General features: G+C 54.2%; 1 protein-coding gene across 2 annotated transcripts; it reads left to right on the forward strand.

The window, feature by feature from the left end:
• The first annotated feature begins 3,390 nt into the window (after window positions 1-3,390).
• On the forward strand, window positions 3,391-16,028 carry SPINT1 (serine peptidase inhibitor, Kunitz type 1). 2 transcript variants are annotated; one of them, XM_032417440.1, is made up of 10 exons: window positions 3,391-3,920; window positions 10,721-10,848; window positions 11,076-11,214; window positions 11,307-11,477; window positions 11,654-11,680; window positions 12,008-12,133; window positions 12,211-12,261; window positions 13,400-13,570; window positions 13,782-13,829; window positions 14,201-16,028. In XM_032417440.1, the coding sequence occupies exons 1-10, from the start codon at window positions 3,461-3,463 to the stop codon at window positions 14,428-14,430; spliced, it is 1,551 nt and encodes a 516-aa protein (XP_032273331.1). In that variant the 5' UTR covers window positions 3,391-3,460; the 3' UTR covers window positions 14,431-16,028. The 2 variants fall into 2 exon arrangements, with proteins under 2 accessions (XP_032273331.1, XP_032273332.1); XM_032417441.1 differs by lacking the exon at window positions 12,008-12,133.
• The last annotated feature ends 423 nt before the right edge of the window (window positions 16,029-16,451 follow it).

Consider the following 16,451-nt stretch of genomic DNA (forward strand, 5'->3'; position numbering starts at 1 on the left):
AACAAATCAGGGAAAGTCTGATCAGGAACCATTACCAGGGAAGACTGTCAGGACCCAGGAGCTGGCTGGTTGTTTGCAGGGAAGGCCCAAGGAAAGGCAGGAGCCACAGGTAACTCCAAAGTGGCAGGGGCAGTGAGACCAGGTGAGAATGTGGTGAGAGGAATGATTTGGGGCTAAATGTGATGAATGTGGAGGTTGTCATGATATAATTCTGTCTTCATTATGGAAGCATTCCATGCTCACTAAAGGGAACTTGAAAAACCACTTAAAAACTAGAAAGAAGACAATGTTACCCCATATTCCCACCATTCAAATGCCATCACTTTCACCACTTGGGTGCACTGTCTTAGCCTTTTTTCCTCTCATGTGTAGTTTTTCTTTTCAAAATGTAGGAAGCAGCATAAGGTAGTGGGAAAAGTGTAGTTTTTGATGTCAGAGAGACTTGGAATAAAATTCTGGCTCTGTTACTTTTTACGGGTATCATTTATTGGGCACTCCTCGTATCAAAGTTTAATCTGTATGAACTCATTTAAGCCTCATAATAACCTATGAGGCCCCACATTGTACGCAAGGAAACCAAGGCACAGAGGGGCTAAATAACTTGCCAAAGGCCACACAGAGAGTAAGTGGCAGATGATAATTAAACCCAGGAGTCTGAGTCTAAAGCCCACATACTCCCCCCTATCCAGCCTTGCCTCCCACTCTTTACTCTGTGACTTGGACGGAGCTAGGGAACTTCTCTGCAAAGTGGAAACTATTCTCAGAGTTGTGAGCATTAGCAATCATCTATGTCAAGTGTGCTGGTTAGTGTCTTAAGGTGGTTGCTCACCACTTGAAAGAGTTTTTTGCTTCAGGCAAGTTAAATCTGTGGTGAGGGTGGAAGGTCCAGCTGAAGTCAGAGTTGCAAGTGCAGGAAAGCCCAGGGTTTAGGCACTAAAGCAATGGAATTGGCCTGCCTAGATGCCAATCCTCACTCTGCCACCTGTCACGTTACCTGTCAGAACCTGTCTGTTCATCTGTATATTGGGGATAAAAATACTACCTGCTCTCTTGGTTTGAGTATATGGGGCAATGGGAAGTGCTTAGGAACCTAAGGGCTTGGGCATTGTCAGTGCTTGATAAATATAGGTTTTTTTAATGGTGTGGATGGATGTAATGATCAATCTATGGTTATGTAATGTTACCATAAGGTAATAGTCTCCTGTGTTAGGATTCTTGTGTGTATAAGGTATTGGGGGAGGCAGAAATCAACTCACAACAAAACCCTTTCTTCCTAGTAACTGCACAATCATTTGCTTCATTCCTGGCGTAACATCCTTGCCCTATGTCCACTGTGCCGGGGGCAGTGGAAGAAAAGCAGAAAACCCAGAGAAGGGGACAGACCCCAGATTCCCACCCCAACACCCATAATGTAGGCAGCTGGGGGATGTTGCAGTTCAGCCAGGAAAATGATCAAAGGGTTGGCTACAAGACCTAGTAGGTAAAGCTACTCTAGATGAGAAATTAGGAAGAACGTTCCACTGGGCGGGGTTTGTTTAGTCACTGTGAAAAGGTGTGCAATCTCTTTTTTGGGAGAGCATTAATAGGACCAATCTTGCTCTGTAGGGTCTATTAAGAGTTCTTGGGGCGCTTGGGTGGCTCAGTCATTAGGCGTCTGCCTTCGGCTCAGGTCATGATCCTAGGGTGCTGGGATCAAGCCCCGCATCGCGCTCCCTGCTCGGCGGGAAGCCTGCTTCTCCCTCTGCCCCTGCTTGTGTTCCCTCTCTCGCTGTCTGTCTCTCTGTCAAATAAATAAAATAAAATCTTTAAAAAGGGGGGGGGGCGCCTGGGTGGCTCAGTCGTTGGGCATCTGCCTTCGGCTCGGGTCATGGTCCCGGGGTCCTGGGATCGAGCCCCTCATGGGGCTCCCTGCTCTGTGGGAGGCCTGCTTCTCCCTTTCCAGCTCCCCTGTGCTTGTGTTCCCTCTCTCGCTCTCTCTGTCGAATAAATAAGTAAAATAAAATCTTTAAAAAAAAAAAAAAAAGGGAGTTCTTCACTCTCGGCTTCAAGGAGCTCACCGTTCTGTGAAGGTCATATCTCAACTACTTTGGTGAGCTGGAACCTCTAGCTTCCAAGGATGGCATTCTACTGGAAGAGGTGGCTAGCTCCTGACCAGGAGCACCCTCTTCGTGGGAGAGAAGAGGGAACCTGTGCTCCAGGGGACGAGGTAGCAGACCAGCAAGCTAACAGGGACTCAGCTCCGACAGAGACCTGAATGTAAGCCTTGGTATAAGATACGGAAGGGCCTCAAACGCAATGGAACCACTGTAGGTCCCGCAGGGAAGCGTGGAAGAGGGAACCGCCTCAGTTGCTCACTCTGGCAGAAAGGAGGGCTTCCCGGAGCTGGCAAGGGCGGTGACGCTGGAGCAGGCATCCGGGATTCCAGTTATCAAAGGTGCAGCCCCACAGCTTCCGGGGATCTCTTCCCGCCACGAGATGGAAAAGATTTCCCCGAGGGCTGACGATGCCCGCGAGATCATTTGCAAAGGGCTTTCCTCCTCCCCCCGCCCCCTGCCCCCAGCCCCTTCACCCCGCCTCAGGTCTGACGCTAGGAATGATGGCCCCGACCGGAAAGGGAGGCCGGAGGCAGCCGCCCCGGAGCTCCCGACCCTCGAGGGGACGACTTCGCTGCTGCGTCCCGGCCGTGTCCGGGCCTCCGGGGATCAGGCTGCACTTCTGGGGCGCGGGACCCCGCCGCGAGGCTGGACTCCGTGGGGTCGGCATAGGGCAGCCCGGAGGGGCGCCGCTCGGAGCCCCTGCGGGGAGCAGCCGGCGCGGGAGAGGTCGGGGGCCGCGGCCGCTCCGCGGAGCTCTGCAGGGCAGGGCTGGCGGCGGCGCACCGGACGTGCGCGGAGCCGGCGGTGTTAGGGTTAATGTCCGCCCCGCCCCGGCCGCACTGACTCAGTTTCACCAGAAACCTGAGGAGGAGGTGGCCGAGCCCCAGCGTACCTGCACCGGGGCGGAAGCGGCGGCCGCAGCCGCGCAGGAAGCCGGGACCGGAACCTCGGCAGGCCCGGCCCCACCCCACTCACCTGCGCAGGTAACCCGGGCCCCGGAGCGCGAGGCGGGGACAGAGCGGGCTCGGAGCATGTTTGGCCCTTTGTTCGGCGCTGCTGCGTGTGTCCGGGTACGGGAGCTCCTTAGCCGTCCATCTGGCCGTCCGTCCGGCGGCCGGCTCGCCGGAGCGTGCGTGGGAGGGCTGGGCGCGCGTACCCCTCCTCGCTCCCCGCGCGCGGGGTGCTCCCCAGCCATCCCCTCGACTTACTCCTGGCTGGCCCGCCTCCCTCGAAGTGTCCGGCTGATCCGGTGTGTCTCCTCCCCCATCCCCTCCCCTCTTTCAGATCGCTAGCACCCTCGGAGCCCAGAGGTCCGCGCAGTGAAGGTGACCCCCGTGGGGAGAAGGGCGACGGCCCCGGGGAGGATGATGGCCTGCGGCCGCCTCTCCCAAGCCCGCGTCCCAGCAGTCGCCGTGTGGCTCCTGTGCGCGCTCGATCTCCTGGGCACCGAGGCTGGGCCGCCGCCCGCGCCCCCCGGCCTGCCCCCGGGAGGCCCCTGCCTGGACCGCTTTACCGCCGGGGTGCCTGCCTTCGTGCTCGATACCGAGGCTTCGGTCAGCAACGGGGCCACCTTCCTGGGCTCCCCCACCGTGCGCCGCGGCTGGGACTGCGTGCGCGCCTGCTGCACCACCCAGAACTGCAACCTGGCGCTGGTGGAGTTGAAGCTCGACGGCGGGGAGGACGCCATTGCCGCCTGCTTCCTAATGAACTGCCTCTACGAGCAGAACTTCGTGTGCAAGTTCGCGCCCAGGGAGGGCTTCATCAACTACCTCAAGCGGGAGGTTTACCACTCCTACCGCGAGCTGCGGACCCAGGGCTTTGGCGGTAAGGACGAGGGGAACGGGTGGGATGGATTTGGGGAGACTCAGCAAGGGGGCTGGTTATGAAGTCTTGGGGGAGGCATCAGAAAGCAGTAAGGAGGACTGTCTCTTTGTGCCCCGACTCCTCCTTAGAACTAGGCTGTATGAACAGTAAACAAAGGGCAGGCTGCGTGAGTGGGGAGGGGTAACATTCTAGAGCCCAGACTCTGGGTCCGGAATTCAGGATGTTGAATGGGCTGGTGCTTTGGGATATGTGTTTGGGAGAGAGGAGGCAGCTCCTCGCGATTCCTGATTGCTGACCCTGATATGCGAAGTCAGGGAGTGAGTTGTCTGGAGGCCGCAGGGTGGCTAGCTAAGCACCCCTGGCCAAGCACTGTTCCAGGCACCTTGAGGCCCTGTCAAGTGAGCCTGGGGTAGGATAGTCTGCTCCCTTACTGCCGGGCTGGGATTGGTTCGCGTCTGTCTGCACCCCTTGTTCCCACCTGTTGGCCTTTTGGTGGTCTGGGGAAAAGCGCCAGACCCCAGATGCTAAAGGACAAGCCCAGTCAGGGGTTGACCTAAAAGGGGAAGGGGTGGTGTTGTGGGCACAGTAGCCAGAGGTTCTGGGGTGGGGGTGAGGAGGGTTGCGCGTGAGTCAGCCCACTGGTATGTGTGCCTGGTCGGGGAGGGATGTCAGCTGTGCGGGCAGGTGCGTGTGTACGCGGTGAGCCAGGCAGGGCTCTCCCAGCTGAGGATGTGGTGGCCAAGCTACAAGGTCTGCTCACCTTGTTTACTGCCAGGGATAAGGGCAAAGTGGGAGCTCCTCCTGTGACCGAGCAGTGAGCTGGGATCATGGCCCCTCCAGAGGCCTTCATTCCCCATTTTCTCTGCCTGCTGCTCTGGCCAGGTGGGGCTCCAGGGCAGGGATGGGTCACAGCTGATAACCTCTGTTAGCACTTGATAGTTGACTGATTGCTGTGGCCACTCACCTCTGACTTCGGCCTCCTGACAACCACTTCTGAAAAGGGTGCTATTAGTCGTCAGCCCACTTTTTAGATTAGGAAACTGACTCCCATGTTAAATAATTTGCCCAGGATAGCATTGCCCATAAATGGGAGACGTGGGACTCAACCCAGGCAGGATCTCCCAAAGTCCTGTGCTGTTTTTCCGCACAAGACCATCTTTTTTGGTAGAAACCTAGCGCTCTGACCCAAGATAGCCCAGCAGATAATAGAACCAGGGACTGGGGAACTCAGGGGCCAGGACTGGGCTGGTGCTCAGTCTGGGGGTGGTCTCAGTTCCGGAAAGTCAAAAAGAGACTGTCCAGCTTTTTCCTGGGCCAGTCTCTCTCAGGTTAAGGACCTACTCTTCTCCCTATCCTTCCAGTAGCTGTCCTGGCTCTCCGAGGGGAGAGGGAATGGGATGGGAATTCTGGGTGGGGGAGGTGGAGAGTGGGCACCATCTCAGGCTGGGCCACCTGAATCCCACTGGTCCAGGGCCTGAGCCTGTTCCACAAGGAAGTAGCACAGAGTGTAGGTGGTGATGACACGAATCCACCTGAGCTGCTTGTGCCTTCCTGCTCTGACAGAGGGTCCATGGGAGTCCCGCTCCAGGGCCAGAACCTAAAACTCTGGGTTCTGGTCAGGGAGATGAGCTGGATGGGGCTCCGTGGTCTTGGGACCAGCCTTCCTCATTTGGAAACCCGCCCACCCCCACCCCAGACTGGCCTGTTTGGCACAACACAGGGTGGAGTGGGGACTTCCTGGGTCATTGAGGGAGCTGGGTAGGGCGTGAACTGAGTGCGAGCTCCCGGCCATTTTAAGGGTGCTGCAGTGCTCTGGGGGGTGGGGGGAGCTATTTGGTATCAAGGAGTCCATTCTCAGCTGAGCCTAGATAAAGCCATCCTGGAGGCTTAGATGGACCAAGACAGGCAAGGTGGGCAGGTGGTCGGGGCATCTAAACCTTTGATTCTTGCATGGGGTAGAGAGATCCTCCCCAGGGTGGGTTGGCTTGCTCCCCTTTCCCTGTTTGTGGTCAGTCCAGTCCAGATTCCTATGGCCTCCCGGAGCACCCTGCTCCTTCCTTCATTCCCCTCACTTGCCCTCCCACTCTTTCTATTGGAGGAGTGGCTTAGGAGGTGGAGTCTGTGTTTCCTGGAGACCCGGCAGCTGGGGGAGGAGCTGGCTTTATTGCCCCTCTGGCCCTTTGCCCTCTTGGGGGCTAGGAAGTAGGGAGTGGTAGGGTGGGGCATCTGCCCCTTGCTCCCGGGGCCTGGGACTGGGTGGATGTTGCTGGTTTGGCCCAAGGCCTGATGCATCACTCCATCACTCCACTGTCCACTGCCACCCTCAGGGCTGGTGGGGCTAGCCTATCTGTCTGCTAGGTAGATTGCCAGGGGGTCTTGTCTTCAGCTGATGACTTTCTGAAAAATGTAAGGAGGGAGGCACCCCCGTGGCTTTGTCTCTCAGAGGTCACCCGAGAACCTGCCCTGTTGGACCCTCTACTGATTGCCAGCCAAGCCACCAGGGTGCGGGTTTGGTCCAGACAGGTGCTTTTCTTTCCTGCTCTTCTGGTTCTATTTCCCTCGCAACCCCTGGAAGCCAGGGCCTCCTTTTCTCATTCTAGGCCTCTACACCTGCATCTGACATGTTTTTCTGTGGACGCTCTCCCCTCCCATCCCTTCACTGTCACTGTGTGTCCCGGTCTTCCCCCTTGGGTCCACCCTCTGTGACTCTGCCTCATCAAAGAGGAATCTCAGTGACTCAGCCTCCCACCAGCGTTCTTATCTCTTTACCTTCTCTTCTTCCTTTCAACTCACTCTTAACACCTGACATAACTCTCTCTGTAAAGCCTTGGTAGAGGGCAGTTCGGCAGTACCCATCCAGACTGTAAACAGGGGCGCCTGGCTGGCTCAGTCGGAACAGCTTGCGACTCTTGATCTCGGGATGGTGAGTTCGAGCCCCACGTTTGGTGTAGGGATTACTGAAATGAATAAATAAATAAAAACTTTTTAAAAGCCCTGTAAATGCACATAACCCTCAACACAGTTCCACTTGTAGGAATTCATCTTGCGGCTGTACTTACATGTGTATAAACCAACTTACCAGCCAGTTACTCACTGTAGCATTGTTTATAATAGCAAAGAATTGGAAACAATCTAATGTCCGTCAACACATCCTATAACTGGATATGGTAATGCTGTTTTAATAAAAATAATAAACCTGAGGCAATATGGTTTAGTTCTTAGTAGGGAAGGAAGAGGAGAAGAAAGAAAAAAAGAATCTAAATCAAGAGGAGACTGGTGTACTGGTTAATTAAATTGTAAGTTATGGTGCATTCATATAATGAGTACTGTGCAACCAAAAAAAAAAAAAAGGGGGGGGAAATTGTTTCCATGTTGCTATGGAATGATTTCCAAAACGTATTGTGGGAAAAACAAGGAGAACTTGCATGCTTCTGAATTCAATACTGTCTCTCTTCACACACACACACACACACACACACACACACGCACGCCGCAAGAATGGATGCCTTGGGCAAGATGAACCTGAGAGGTTAAGGAGAGAAGGTTAAGAAAAGACAAGATTTAATTCTCACTACTCTTTTGTACTTTTTTGAGGGTAAGATTTTACTTTTTAAGTAATCTCTACACCCAACGTGGGGCTCAAACTCACAACCCTGAGATCAAGAGTCACATGCTCTACCGACTGAGCCAGCCAGGCGCCCCAACTCTTAAGTACTTTTTTTTTTCTTTGGTACTTTTTTTTTTTAATTTTAAGATTTTATTTATTTATCTGAGAGAGAGAGAAAGAGAGCATGAGCAGGAGGGGAGGAGCAGAGGGACAAACAGACTCCACACTGAGCAGGGAGCCCAATGTAGGGCTCGATCCCAGGACCCTGAGATCATGACCTGAGCCGAAGACAGATGCTTAACTGACTGAGCCACCCAGGTGCCCCTCTTTTGTACTTTTTGAATTTTTTATCCTATATATGTACTACCTAAGTTAAAAACAACCCTGAAATTATAAAAAGCAATCAAAATCACATTTCTAAGTAAATGGGTGACCAGCAGCACGGTGTTTTAGAAAGAGCTATGAAGTCAGATAGACCAGGGTTCAGATCCCAGTTCTGCTGTTCAAAAACTGAGTGACCCTGGGCAAGTCATTGAACCTCTCTGGTGTCAATTTTCTGATCTGGAAAGGGGCAAGAATGCAGTTGTGGCAGGATGGTTAGGAAGGTAGGTAACATAGATCAGGGGTCAGCAAATTTTCTGTAAAGGTTCAAATAGGAAATATTTTACGCTTTGTGGCCCATACAATCTCTGTTCCAGCCACTCCGCTCTCTTATAACGCGAAAGCAGCCATTGACAATATGTAACCGAATAGGTGAAGCCATATTCCAACTCATGGACACGAATTTGAATCTTAGGTGCTTTCCCCATGTCACAAAATACTATTCTTTTGATTTTTTTCAACCATTTAAAAGTGTAACAGGTGGTGGGCCAGATGTGGCCTGCAGGCCATAGTTTGTCAACTCCTACTGCAGATGATGCGGATAGATGATGTATGGTGGCCAGCATACATTAAACTCTTGGCAGCTTTGTTAATAAACCCAACTGCATATCTTTCTCCAACTCTGGCCTCTCAGGCGCTCCCATTTGCACTTCCGCTGCCTGCTGGTCACTTCTCTCAATGGTCTTCCCTCCCTCAAGTTCAACTTCTCTGATTGAACCCACAGGTTCCCTCTAGATTGGGTTTCCTTTCTGTCTGCACCCTGACCCTTCCTTCCCACTTCTCAGTGCCTGTCAAACACGGAAGCCTGAAGTGTCTGTCTAGCATTCTCACATCCTCCTTTCCATTCCCTTAGCTATCCCTCTAATTCCAACTACTCCCTTCGAGTGTGCCCTGGACTGCTGCGCTGGTCCACTCACTGGCCTCCTCGCTCCGTAGAAGTAATTCAGGATAGGGACGCCTGGGGGGCTCAGTCAGTTGGGCATCTGCCTTCGGCTCAGGTCACGATCCCGGAGTCCTGGGATCAAGTCCCACATCAGGCTCCCTGCTCAGCCGGGAGTCTTCTTCTCCCTCTGCCTGCAGATCCCCCTGCTTGTGCTCTCTCTCTCTGACAAATAAATACATAAAATCTTAAAAAAAAAAAAAAAAAAATGTAATTCAGGACAGAGGGCTCCCTAACCCTTCAGACTCCTGGACCTCGCTCATGCATCTAGGAGGTCAGTGTCCGATGCATCTGTGGCCTCCAGAACTCTGTACCACTACTCATGGCCCCTTCCTGTAGCCCAGTTGTGAAATACTTGAATGTCACTTTGCTGTGTCCGCATGCTCTGGCTCTGCATTGAGGGCCTTTTGAGGCATGTCTCACCCCGCTGTCCTCTTTCATGTCCGCCAGACCCACCTTGCAAAGTCCCACCTCCTTGCTTTTGCTCACCTTTTCTGCTGTTACCAATAGCACAGCACATTCTTCCCCATAAGCAAACCCCAAAAAAAGCCAAAACAAAAGAATTTTAAAAATCCTTTCTCCCTTCTCCAGAAAGCCTTCCCTCCTTCCTCTAACTTGCTGTGGCATGGCCACTTCCTTGTCTTGGACCCGCACCACGCATTGCTTCATCTTGGTGGGTCTTTTCTCCCATGTTGCTTCCTGGTGCTCAGTCTCATCTGCCCAACTGGACTGGAGTCCCCTCAGAGGCAGTGTATCAATTCCTGTGGCTGGTGAAACAAAGTACTATGAACTGGGTGACTTCAAACAACAGAAATTTATTGTTTTACAGTTCGGGAGGCCAGAAGTCCAAAATCCAGGTGTTGGCAGGGCTGCAGTCTCTCTGAAGAGCGGGAGAGGATCCTTCCTGGCCTTTTCCAGCTCCTGGCGGCTCCAGGCCTTCCTTGGCTCGCGGCTGCATCACTCCGGGCTCTGCCTCCCTCTTGACCCGGCTTCCCTTCATTTTGTTTTCTCCTCTTCTGTCTTTTATAAAGACATGTGTCATTGCATCGACCTACCCAGCTAATCCCGAATGATCTCATATGGAGATGCCTAACTTAGTTACTTCTGCTAAGACCCTTTTTCCAGATAAGGTCACATTCACAAGTTCTGGAATTAGACAAAGGCATATGTTTTGGGTCCCACCATTCATCCCACTACAGGCAGGAATCGTGCTTGGGACTTGTTTCTCCCCAGCCCCTAACTTGAGACTGGTGGAAGCCTCGGGCACAGACATTGTCAGGCTGAGGGAGGGTGTGATTCCCTGGAGACCCCTTGTAAGGGGAGGCAGGCACCCTCCTCCTGCGACTATATGCTCTGGGACACCAAGGCTTGCCACGTTGCTGCCCAGGGACTCTGTGCTTCAGACCTCTACCAGGCTGGGCTTCTCAGCAGCAATCCAGACCAGCAGAATGAGGGGTAATAGTGTTAATTACATATTTACTTGTTTGGCTTTTCAAAAATACTGTTACTTTAACTTTTTAAAGCAATTAGCACAGGTACCTGCTTATTATAGAAAATAGGAATAAGCTCCTTTCCCATGTATATTTTTTCCTTAATTGGGATCAAATGGCACATGCTGTTCCGTATTTTGCTTCCAAAAGCAGGTTTTACATTAAAAATGCCTTCAGGGGCACCTGGGTGGCTCAGTCGGTCAAGCATCTGTCTTCAGCTCAGGTCATGATTCCAGGGTCCTGGGATCAAGTCCCGAGTTGGGTTCCCTGCTCAGTGGGGAGCCTGCTTCTCCCTCTCCCATGTGGCCCATGTTGCTCCCCCACTTCAAGAGAGCTCTGGTCCATTCAGTGAGAGTTGACCTGACCTTAACTTCCCCCTCAGGGTCCCGGATTCCCAAGGCGTGGGCAGGCATAGACTTGAAGGTACAGCCCCAGGAACCCCTGGTGCTGAAGGATGTGGAGAACGCAGATTGGTACCTACTGCAAGGTGACGCGGATGTCAGAGTAGAGGTAAGACACTGGGCTGGCTCTCTGACCCCCACCTCAGCTCTCTAGGGCCCCCTTTCCAGGGCCACAGGCCAACCTGAGGTTCCAGATGGGTGGGGTGGATAGAAGCTGGGGATCCATTTACTACCAAGTCCCTCTGCCCTCCATATGGGGTGGCTGTGTGGCTGGGAGGAGCTCGGGCAGCCGCAGGGCATCGGGGGTCCCAGCCTGATGGCTCCTCCTGTGTGTAGAAGAATGAGCCGGACCAGGTGAAGCTGTGGGGACTCAAGGAAGGCACCTACCTGTTCCAGCTGACAGCGGCTGACCCCGACCAGCCAGAGAGCATGACCAACGTCACAGTTACTGTGCTGTCCCCCAAGCAGACAGAAGGTGAGGGAGCGGGTGGGGAGGAAGTACCTGGAGCCAACCCCCTCTGTTGATGGGGCCCCATAGGGGCCCCTCACAAGCTTTCCTCCCCCCAGAATATTGCCTTGCGTCCAGCAAGGTGGGCCGCTGCCGCGGTTCCTTCCCTCGCTGGTACTACGACCCCAAAGAACGGATTTGCAAGAGTTTCGTTTACGGAGGTTGCTTGGGCAATAAGAACAACTATCTTCGGGAAGAGGAGTGCAAGCTAGCCTGCCGGGATGTGCAAGGTGGGCCTTTACGAGGCAGCTTTGGGCCTCAGGTGTCTTTCCCCCAGGGTGGATGGTCCCTCTGCCGGTCAGGGCAGTGGGCAGGGGGAGTCCTCCATTCCCAGGCACCCCTGTCAGCTCGTCCCTGCTGGGACCTGGCCCCAACTCCTCTCACTCATCTGCTTTCTCTCTCCCAGGCCCCTCACTGGACAGGCACAGTCCAGGTGAGCTCTGCTCCTTTCCCTGTTCCCCTCACCCCTGCTGGGTCATGTCTTTGTCTCTGCCCCAGCTGCCTTTGCCCAGCCGTGCCTGCCCTCGTAGGATGTGGAAGGACTACAAGTGCCCCACCCCTTGTGGCCCAGCACCTTATCAGGATCTGCCCAGTTTGTGTGTAGGGGGGTTTGTGGGGAGCGGGGGCACTGGAGGGGAGCAGAGGACATGTCATAATGCCGTGTTGGGGTAGAGGAGGCCGGGTAGATGATGGACTCTTGGTACTCGGTGACCTATGTGCAAGCCTGACCTCACCCTTAACGCCGTCCCGCCCCACCCAGTGTGCTCTGGCACCTGTCACCCCACCGAGTTCCGCTGCCGCAACGGCTGTTGCATCGACAGCTTCCTGGAGTGTGACGACACGGCCGACTGCCCCGATGCCTCTGACGAGGCCGCCTGTGAGAAATGTGAGGCTGGGGCAGGCAGGGTCGCTGGGCCGCGGGGGGCCCTCCGGGGCCGCGCCTCTGACCTTCCATCTTTGCAGACACCAGCGGCTTCGAGGAGCTTCAGAACATCCACTTCCGCAGTGACAAAGGTGAGCTCCTCCCCGGGTCCCCTGGGTCGGGACAGAGGCCGGCAGGGCGCCCGAGGGGCCCGCTGGGTGCACCAGGTGCAGGTAGAAAGCTGGTGGGCGCCTGGTGTCTCCCAAGCATGGGTCCTCCTCTGAACACCTTCGGAGATTTAACCATGCCTGCATGTCCCTGAGATTTTATTTACTTACCATTTTTCCTATAAATCAAGTACTTTTTCTTTTTAAGATTTTATTTATTTATTTGAGAGAGAGAGAGAATGAGCCGTGGGGAGGGGCCGAGAGAGAGAGTGAAAGAGAGAGAGAACCAGACTCCCTACTGAGGAAGCAGGGAGCCTGATGTGGGACTCGATCCCAGGACCCTGGGATCATGACCTGAGCCGAAGGCAGATGCCTAACCAACTGAGCCGCCCAGGCACCCCTAAGTCAAGTGCCTTTTTTTTTTTTAATATTTTATTTATTTATTTGAGAGAGAGTGTGAGAGATCACAAACAAGGGAGGGATAGAGGGAGCAGACTCCCCACTGAGCAGGGAGCCTGACACGACTCGATCCCAGGACCCCGGAATCATGACCTGAGCCCAAGGCAGACGCTTAACTGACTGAGCCACCCAGGCGCCCCAAAATCAAGTACTTTTTAAACTTAATGTATTAAAGGAAATGTCATATCACTAGCATAAATGGCAAGCCACTGTTACATGCTACAAATCGAGATGAACTATTGAAATAACTATAATAAAACAATGTTAATAGATTTTAGCTGGACATTGTTGCCTGCCAGGGCTCAGACCCTGAGCCTTCTTTGTTAAAAGCTAGACCGTCCAGTGCTGGAGAGAAAACCGAGACCTTGACACAATCGGAAAAGCTGAAAGAAAAGTGGAAAAAAAAAAAAAATAGTTATGTGAGTCAAGGTAGGGTATTTCTGTGCCTAAAATCGTTGTCCAGGATCTGTCTTCCTTGCTTCTGGCAGAAGTGCGGAAGGGCCAGCTGGGGCTGTTCCTGGGGCCCCCTGAGGCCCTCACTGAGTCTCAGTATGAGGCGGGGCAGGACGTGGCAAGCAGCACCCTCCAATGTGGAGCCTGGTGGATGGTGGCAGGGAGGCCCCCCATGGACTCACTCACCCCTTGGCCTGCCCCTACCCCCCAGGGCACTGTGTGGACCTGCCAGACACAGGGCTCTGCCTGGAGAACATCCCACGCTGGTACTACAACCCCTTCAGCGAGCGCTGCGCCCGCTTTACCTACGGCGGTTGTTACGGCAACAAGAACAACTTCGAGGAGGAGCAGCAGTGTCTTGCATCCTGTCGTGGCATCTCCAGTGAGCTGGGCACTGGGGCCCAGAAGACGGGGAGGGGAAGGGCTTAGCTAGAGCACTCTGCTCTGTCCCAAGGCCTGGGCTGGCTCCAGTTCATCATCAGAGTCCCTGGAATGGGGGTGGCGGAGGGGGGCAGTGGGTGGTCTGGAGGCACTGAGGAGCAGTTGAGTCTCAGAGCCTTGAGTATTGACTTGTTTCTCTCCTCATCTTGTAGAGAAGGATGTTTTTGGTCTGCGCCGGGAAAGCCCCATTCCTAACATAGGTGAGCCCTGGTCTGCCCTCTCACGGACGAGTAGGTATCCTCTCAAGGATCAGCTCCACATGATTGGTGGTGACTGCCGAAAACTGTTGAGAAGGATCCTGAGGTTGGCTAAAGGGACAGAGTGCCCACAGCCAGTGGTGATACCTGCCACAGGCAGAGGAGGGAAGCACAGTGAAGTGCGTGTCATGTGTTTGCCGTCAGAGTCCCGGGCCTTTCCTTGAGCTCCTGACGGAGCCCAGCTGCTCATACGCTGGAGGTCATTCCACACCTGGCATCCATTTGACTTGGTCCCTTCTGCGCAGAGTGGGGGTGGGCATCAGAGCTGAGCGGGCCCTGGGAGCTCTCCTCCATTACGCCCCTTCTTCCCCCAGGCTCCGTGGAGGTGGCCATTGCAGTACTCCTGGTCATCTGCATCGTGGTGGTGATAGCCCTGTTGGGTTACTGCTTCTTCAAGAACCAGAGGAAGGGCTTCCACAGACACCGTCACCGCCGCCACCACCACAGCGACCACCTCCAACCCCCTACCCCTGCCAGCTCCACGGTCTCCACCACAGAGGACACGGAGCACCTGGTCTATAACCACACGACCCGGCCCCTCTGAGCTGGGGGTTCGCCCAGGCTCTTTCCGGCTCTTGCCTGACCCTGCTTCCTCCTTGCCAAGATGGAAGCCTGGGCTGGGGAAGACTTTGGGACCAGGCTCCTCCAGGCTGTTTCCCAGGCCCACTCTGCTTCCGAGGCAGGGCTCCGGCCCCTCTGGGAGATGTCTTAGCTAAGCTTAGGCCTCTCATTCCTGACAAAGCTCCAGGGTCTGGGAGGAGCGGAAGACCTTTGAGCCCAGAGTCCCACACACAGATGGACCTGTCTGCCTAGGATTTCAGAAGAAGTTGAAGTTTTGTTTCTTGTTCAAAGCTGCCTGTGCCCACCCTGTGGCGTTGGGAAGGGGCCTGGGGCAGTGTCAGAAGCTGGAGGCCCCCTGGCCGTGCCCTTCAGAGCTGGCCCTCCCACCCTGCACAGTCCAGGGCTGGGGGGAAGGACGTCCCTGTATATTTTGTGCTGTATAGAGTTGCTTTTTGTTTATTTAATGCCATGGGGATGGGTAAGAGGAGTGGAAAGAGGCTGCCTCTTCCCTTCCCCCAAGAATGGGGCCTGGCCTGGCCTGGCGTGCAGGATCGTCCCCACACGCCCCAGGGCGCTCAGGCATCACACCCCCCCTGTTCCCCTGCCTTCCCCGGGCCCCAGTCCACCCCCAGTGTAATAAAATGGTTGGTTCTGTGAGGCTGCTGCCTCTGCTGTCTGGGGCAGGAGAGGGACAGGGCTGCTGGGGGGGATAGGACTGCCCTGTACAACCGGTTTGGGCTTCGGCCACCCTGTTCAGCAGGTTTTCCCACCCTTCCCGAAACTGCCCCAGCCCCTGAGGGTGGAGAGAATTGCCAAGTTTGACCACCAGAGGGGAGGGGTGAGAGGGCCACGGAAGAAGGGGGCCCAGGAGGCTGCCATGCTGCCGCGTAGCATGATTTCTTCCTGGTGTGAGCCTTGTCAACAGGTCTGCTCGGTCGCTGGGGCAGCTCCTGACTGCAGCATGTAGTGGAGAACTCAAGGGCAGGGGGGGAGCATGGCTTTGAACTCTGGTTCTTATCTCCACTCCTTTTGGTGTGGGGGCCCAGGTCACCGCTATCTCCCCTGCCCACCCCCAGAAGCTTTGGCTTTTTCACAGGAGTGTTGCTACTCCCCAGGCTCTGAGCTCCTGCCCAGGGGCCTTTAGTTGAGGTACTCCAGCCCACACCCCTCCATCTGTTTCAGCCACTTTTTGTTTGGTGTCAAAAAAAGCCATCCTTTCATTCATCTCAACAAATTATATATTGAGGAGCTATGTGCCCTACACCGCCAATCTGATATTGTCAAGATAAGCACGCAGGAAGCATGCGTAAGGGCTTTATGTATCTCAGGTTCTTACCTCGGCACACAGCCCTGTGATGAAGGTACTATTATCCCCCATTTTCCAGGAAGCTGACTCAGCAAAGCTGAGTTCCCAGGGTCCTAGAGCTGATACTGGAGGACCGGGTTCAAATCCTAACATGGCTCCTAGTCTTAACAAAGAGATACTTTTAGATTGCAATAATTGCTATACAGAAAAATAACATAGAGGGTCACCTGGGTGGCACATTGACTTGGGCATCCGGCTCTTCATTTCAGCTTGAGTCCTGATCTCAGGGTCGTGGGATCGAGCCCCGTGTCAGGCTCCAAGCTCGGCGTGGAGTCTACTTGGGTTTCTCTTTTACTCTCCCTCTGCCCCTCCTGCCCATGTTCTCTCTCAAATAAATAAATCTTAAAAAAAAAAAAAAGATGTGAGAGTTTGGGGGCTACAAATGATTGAAGGTGAAAGTACATATTTGACTCCTGGAAGTGTACAGCTCCATAAATTTCCATAACCACACACACCCCAGGAGGCGAGCACCCAGATCAAGAAGCAGAACCTTTCTAGCACCCCAGGATGGGCCTCCTTTCGATGGCTAACTCTCACACTACTGTGTTTTTATAACTGTTGCACTCAGCGTGGACCACATCCTCCTTTCTCATCTTTCGGCCTGATTGTTCTTCCCCAATTTCTCCCACGCACACTCA

Source organism: Phoca vitulina, unplaced genomic scaffold (assembly GCF_004348235.1).
Source record: "Phoca vitulina isolate PV1807 unplaced genomic scaffold, GSC_HSeal_1.0 scaffold20, whole genome shotgun sequence".
NCBI classification, from domain to species: domain Eukaryota; kingdom Metazoa; phylum Chordata; class Mammalia; order Carnivora; family Phocidae; genus Phoca; species Phoca vitulina.

What these genes read in the sequence shown, in the direction of transcription:
- SPINT1 (XM_032417440.1), top strand. Translation starts at nt 3,461, where the DNA reads ATGATGGCCTGCGGCCGCCTCTCCCAAGCCCGCGTCCCAGCAGTCGCC. An exon ending in ACTGGACAGGCACAGTCCAG is followed by an intron (nt 11,681 to 12,007) that starts GTGAGCTCTGCT and finishes CGCCCCACCCAG; the next exon opens with TGTGCTCTGGCACCTGTCAC. An exon ending in CCACTTCCGCAGTGACAAAG is followed by an intron (nt 12,262 to 13,399) that starts GTGAGCTCCTCC and finishes CCTACCCCCCAG; the next exon opens with GGCACTGTGTGGACCTGCCA.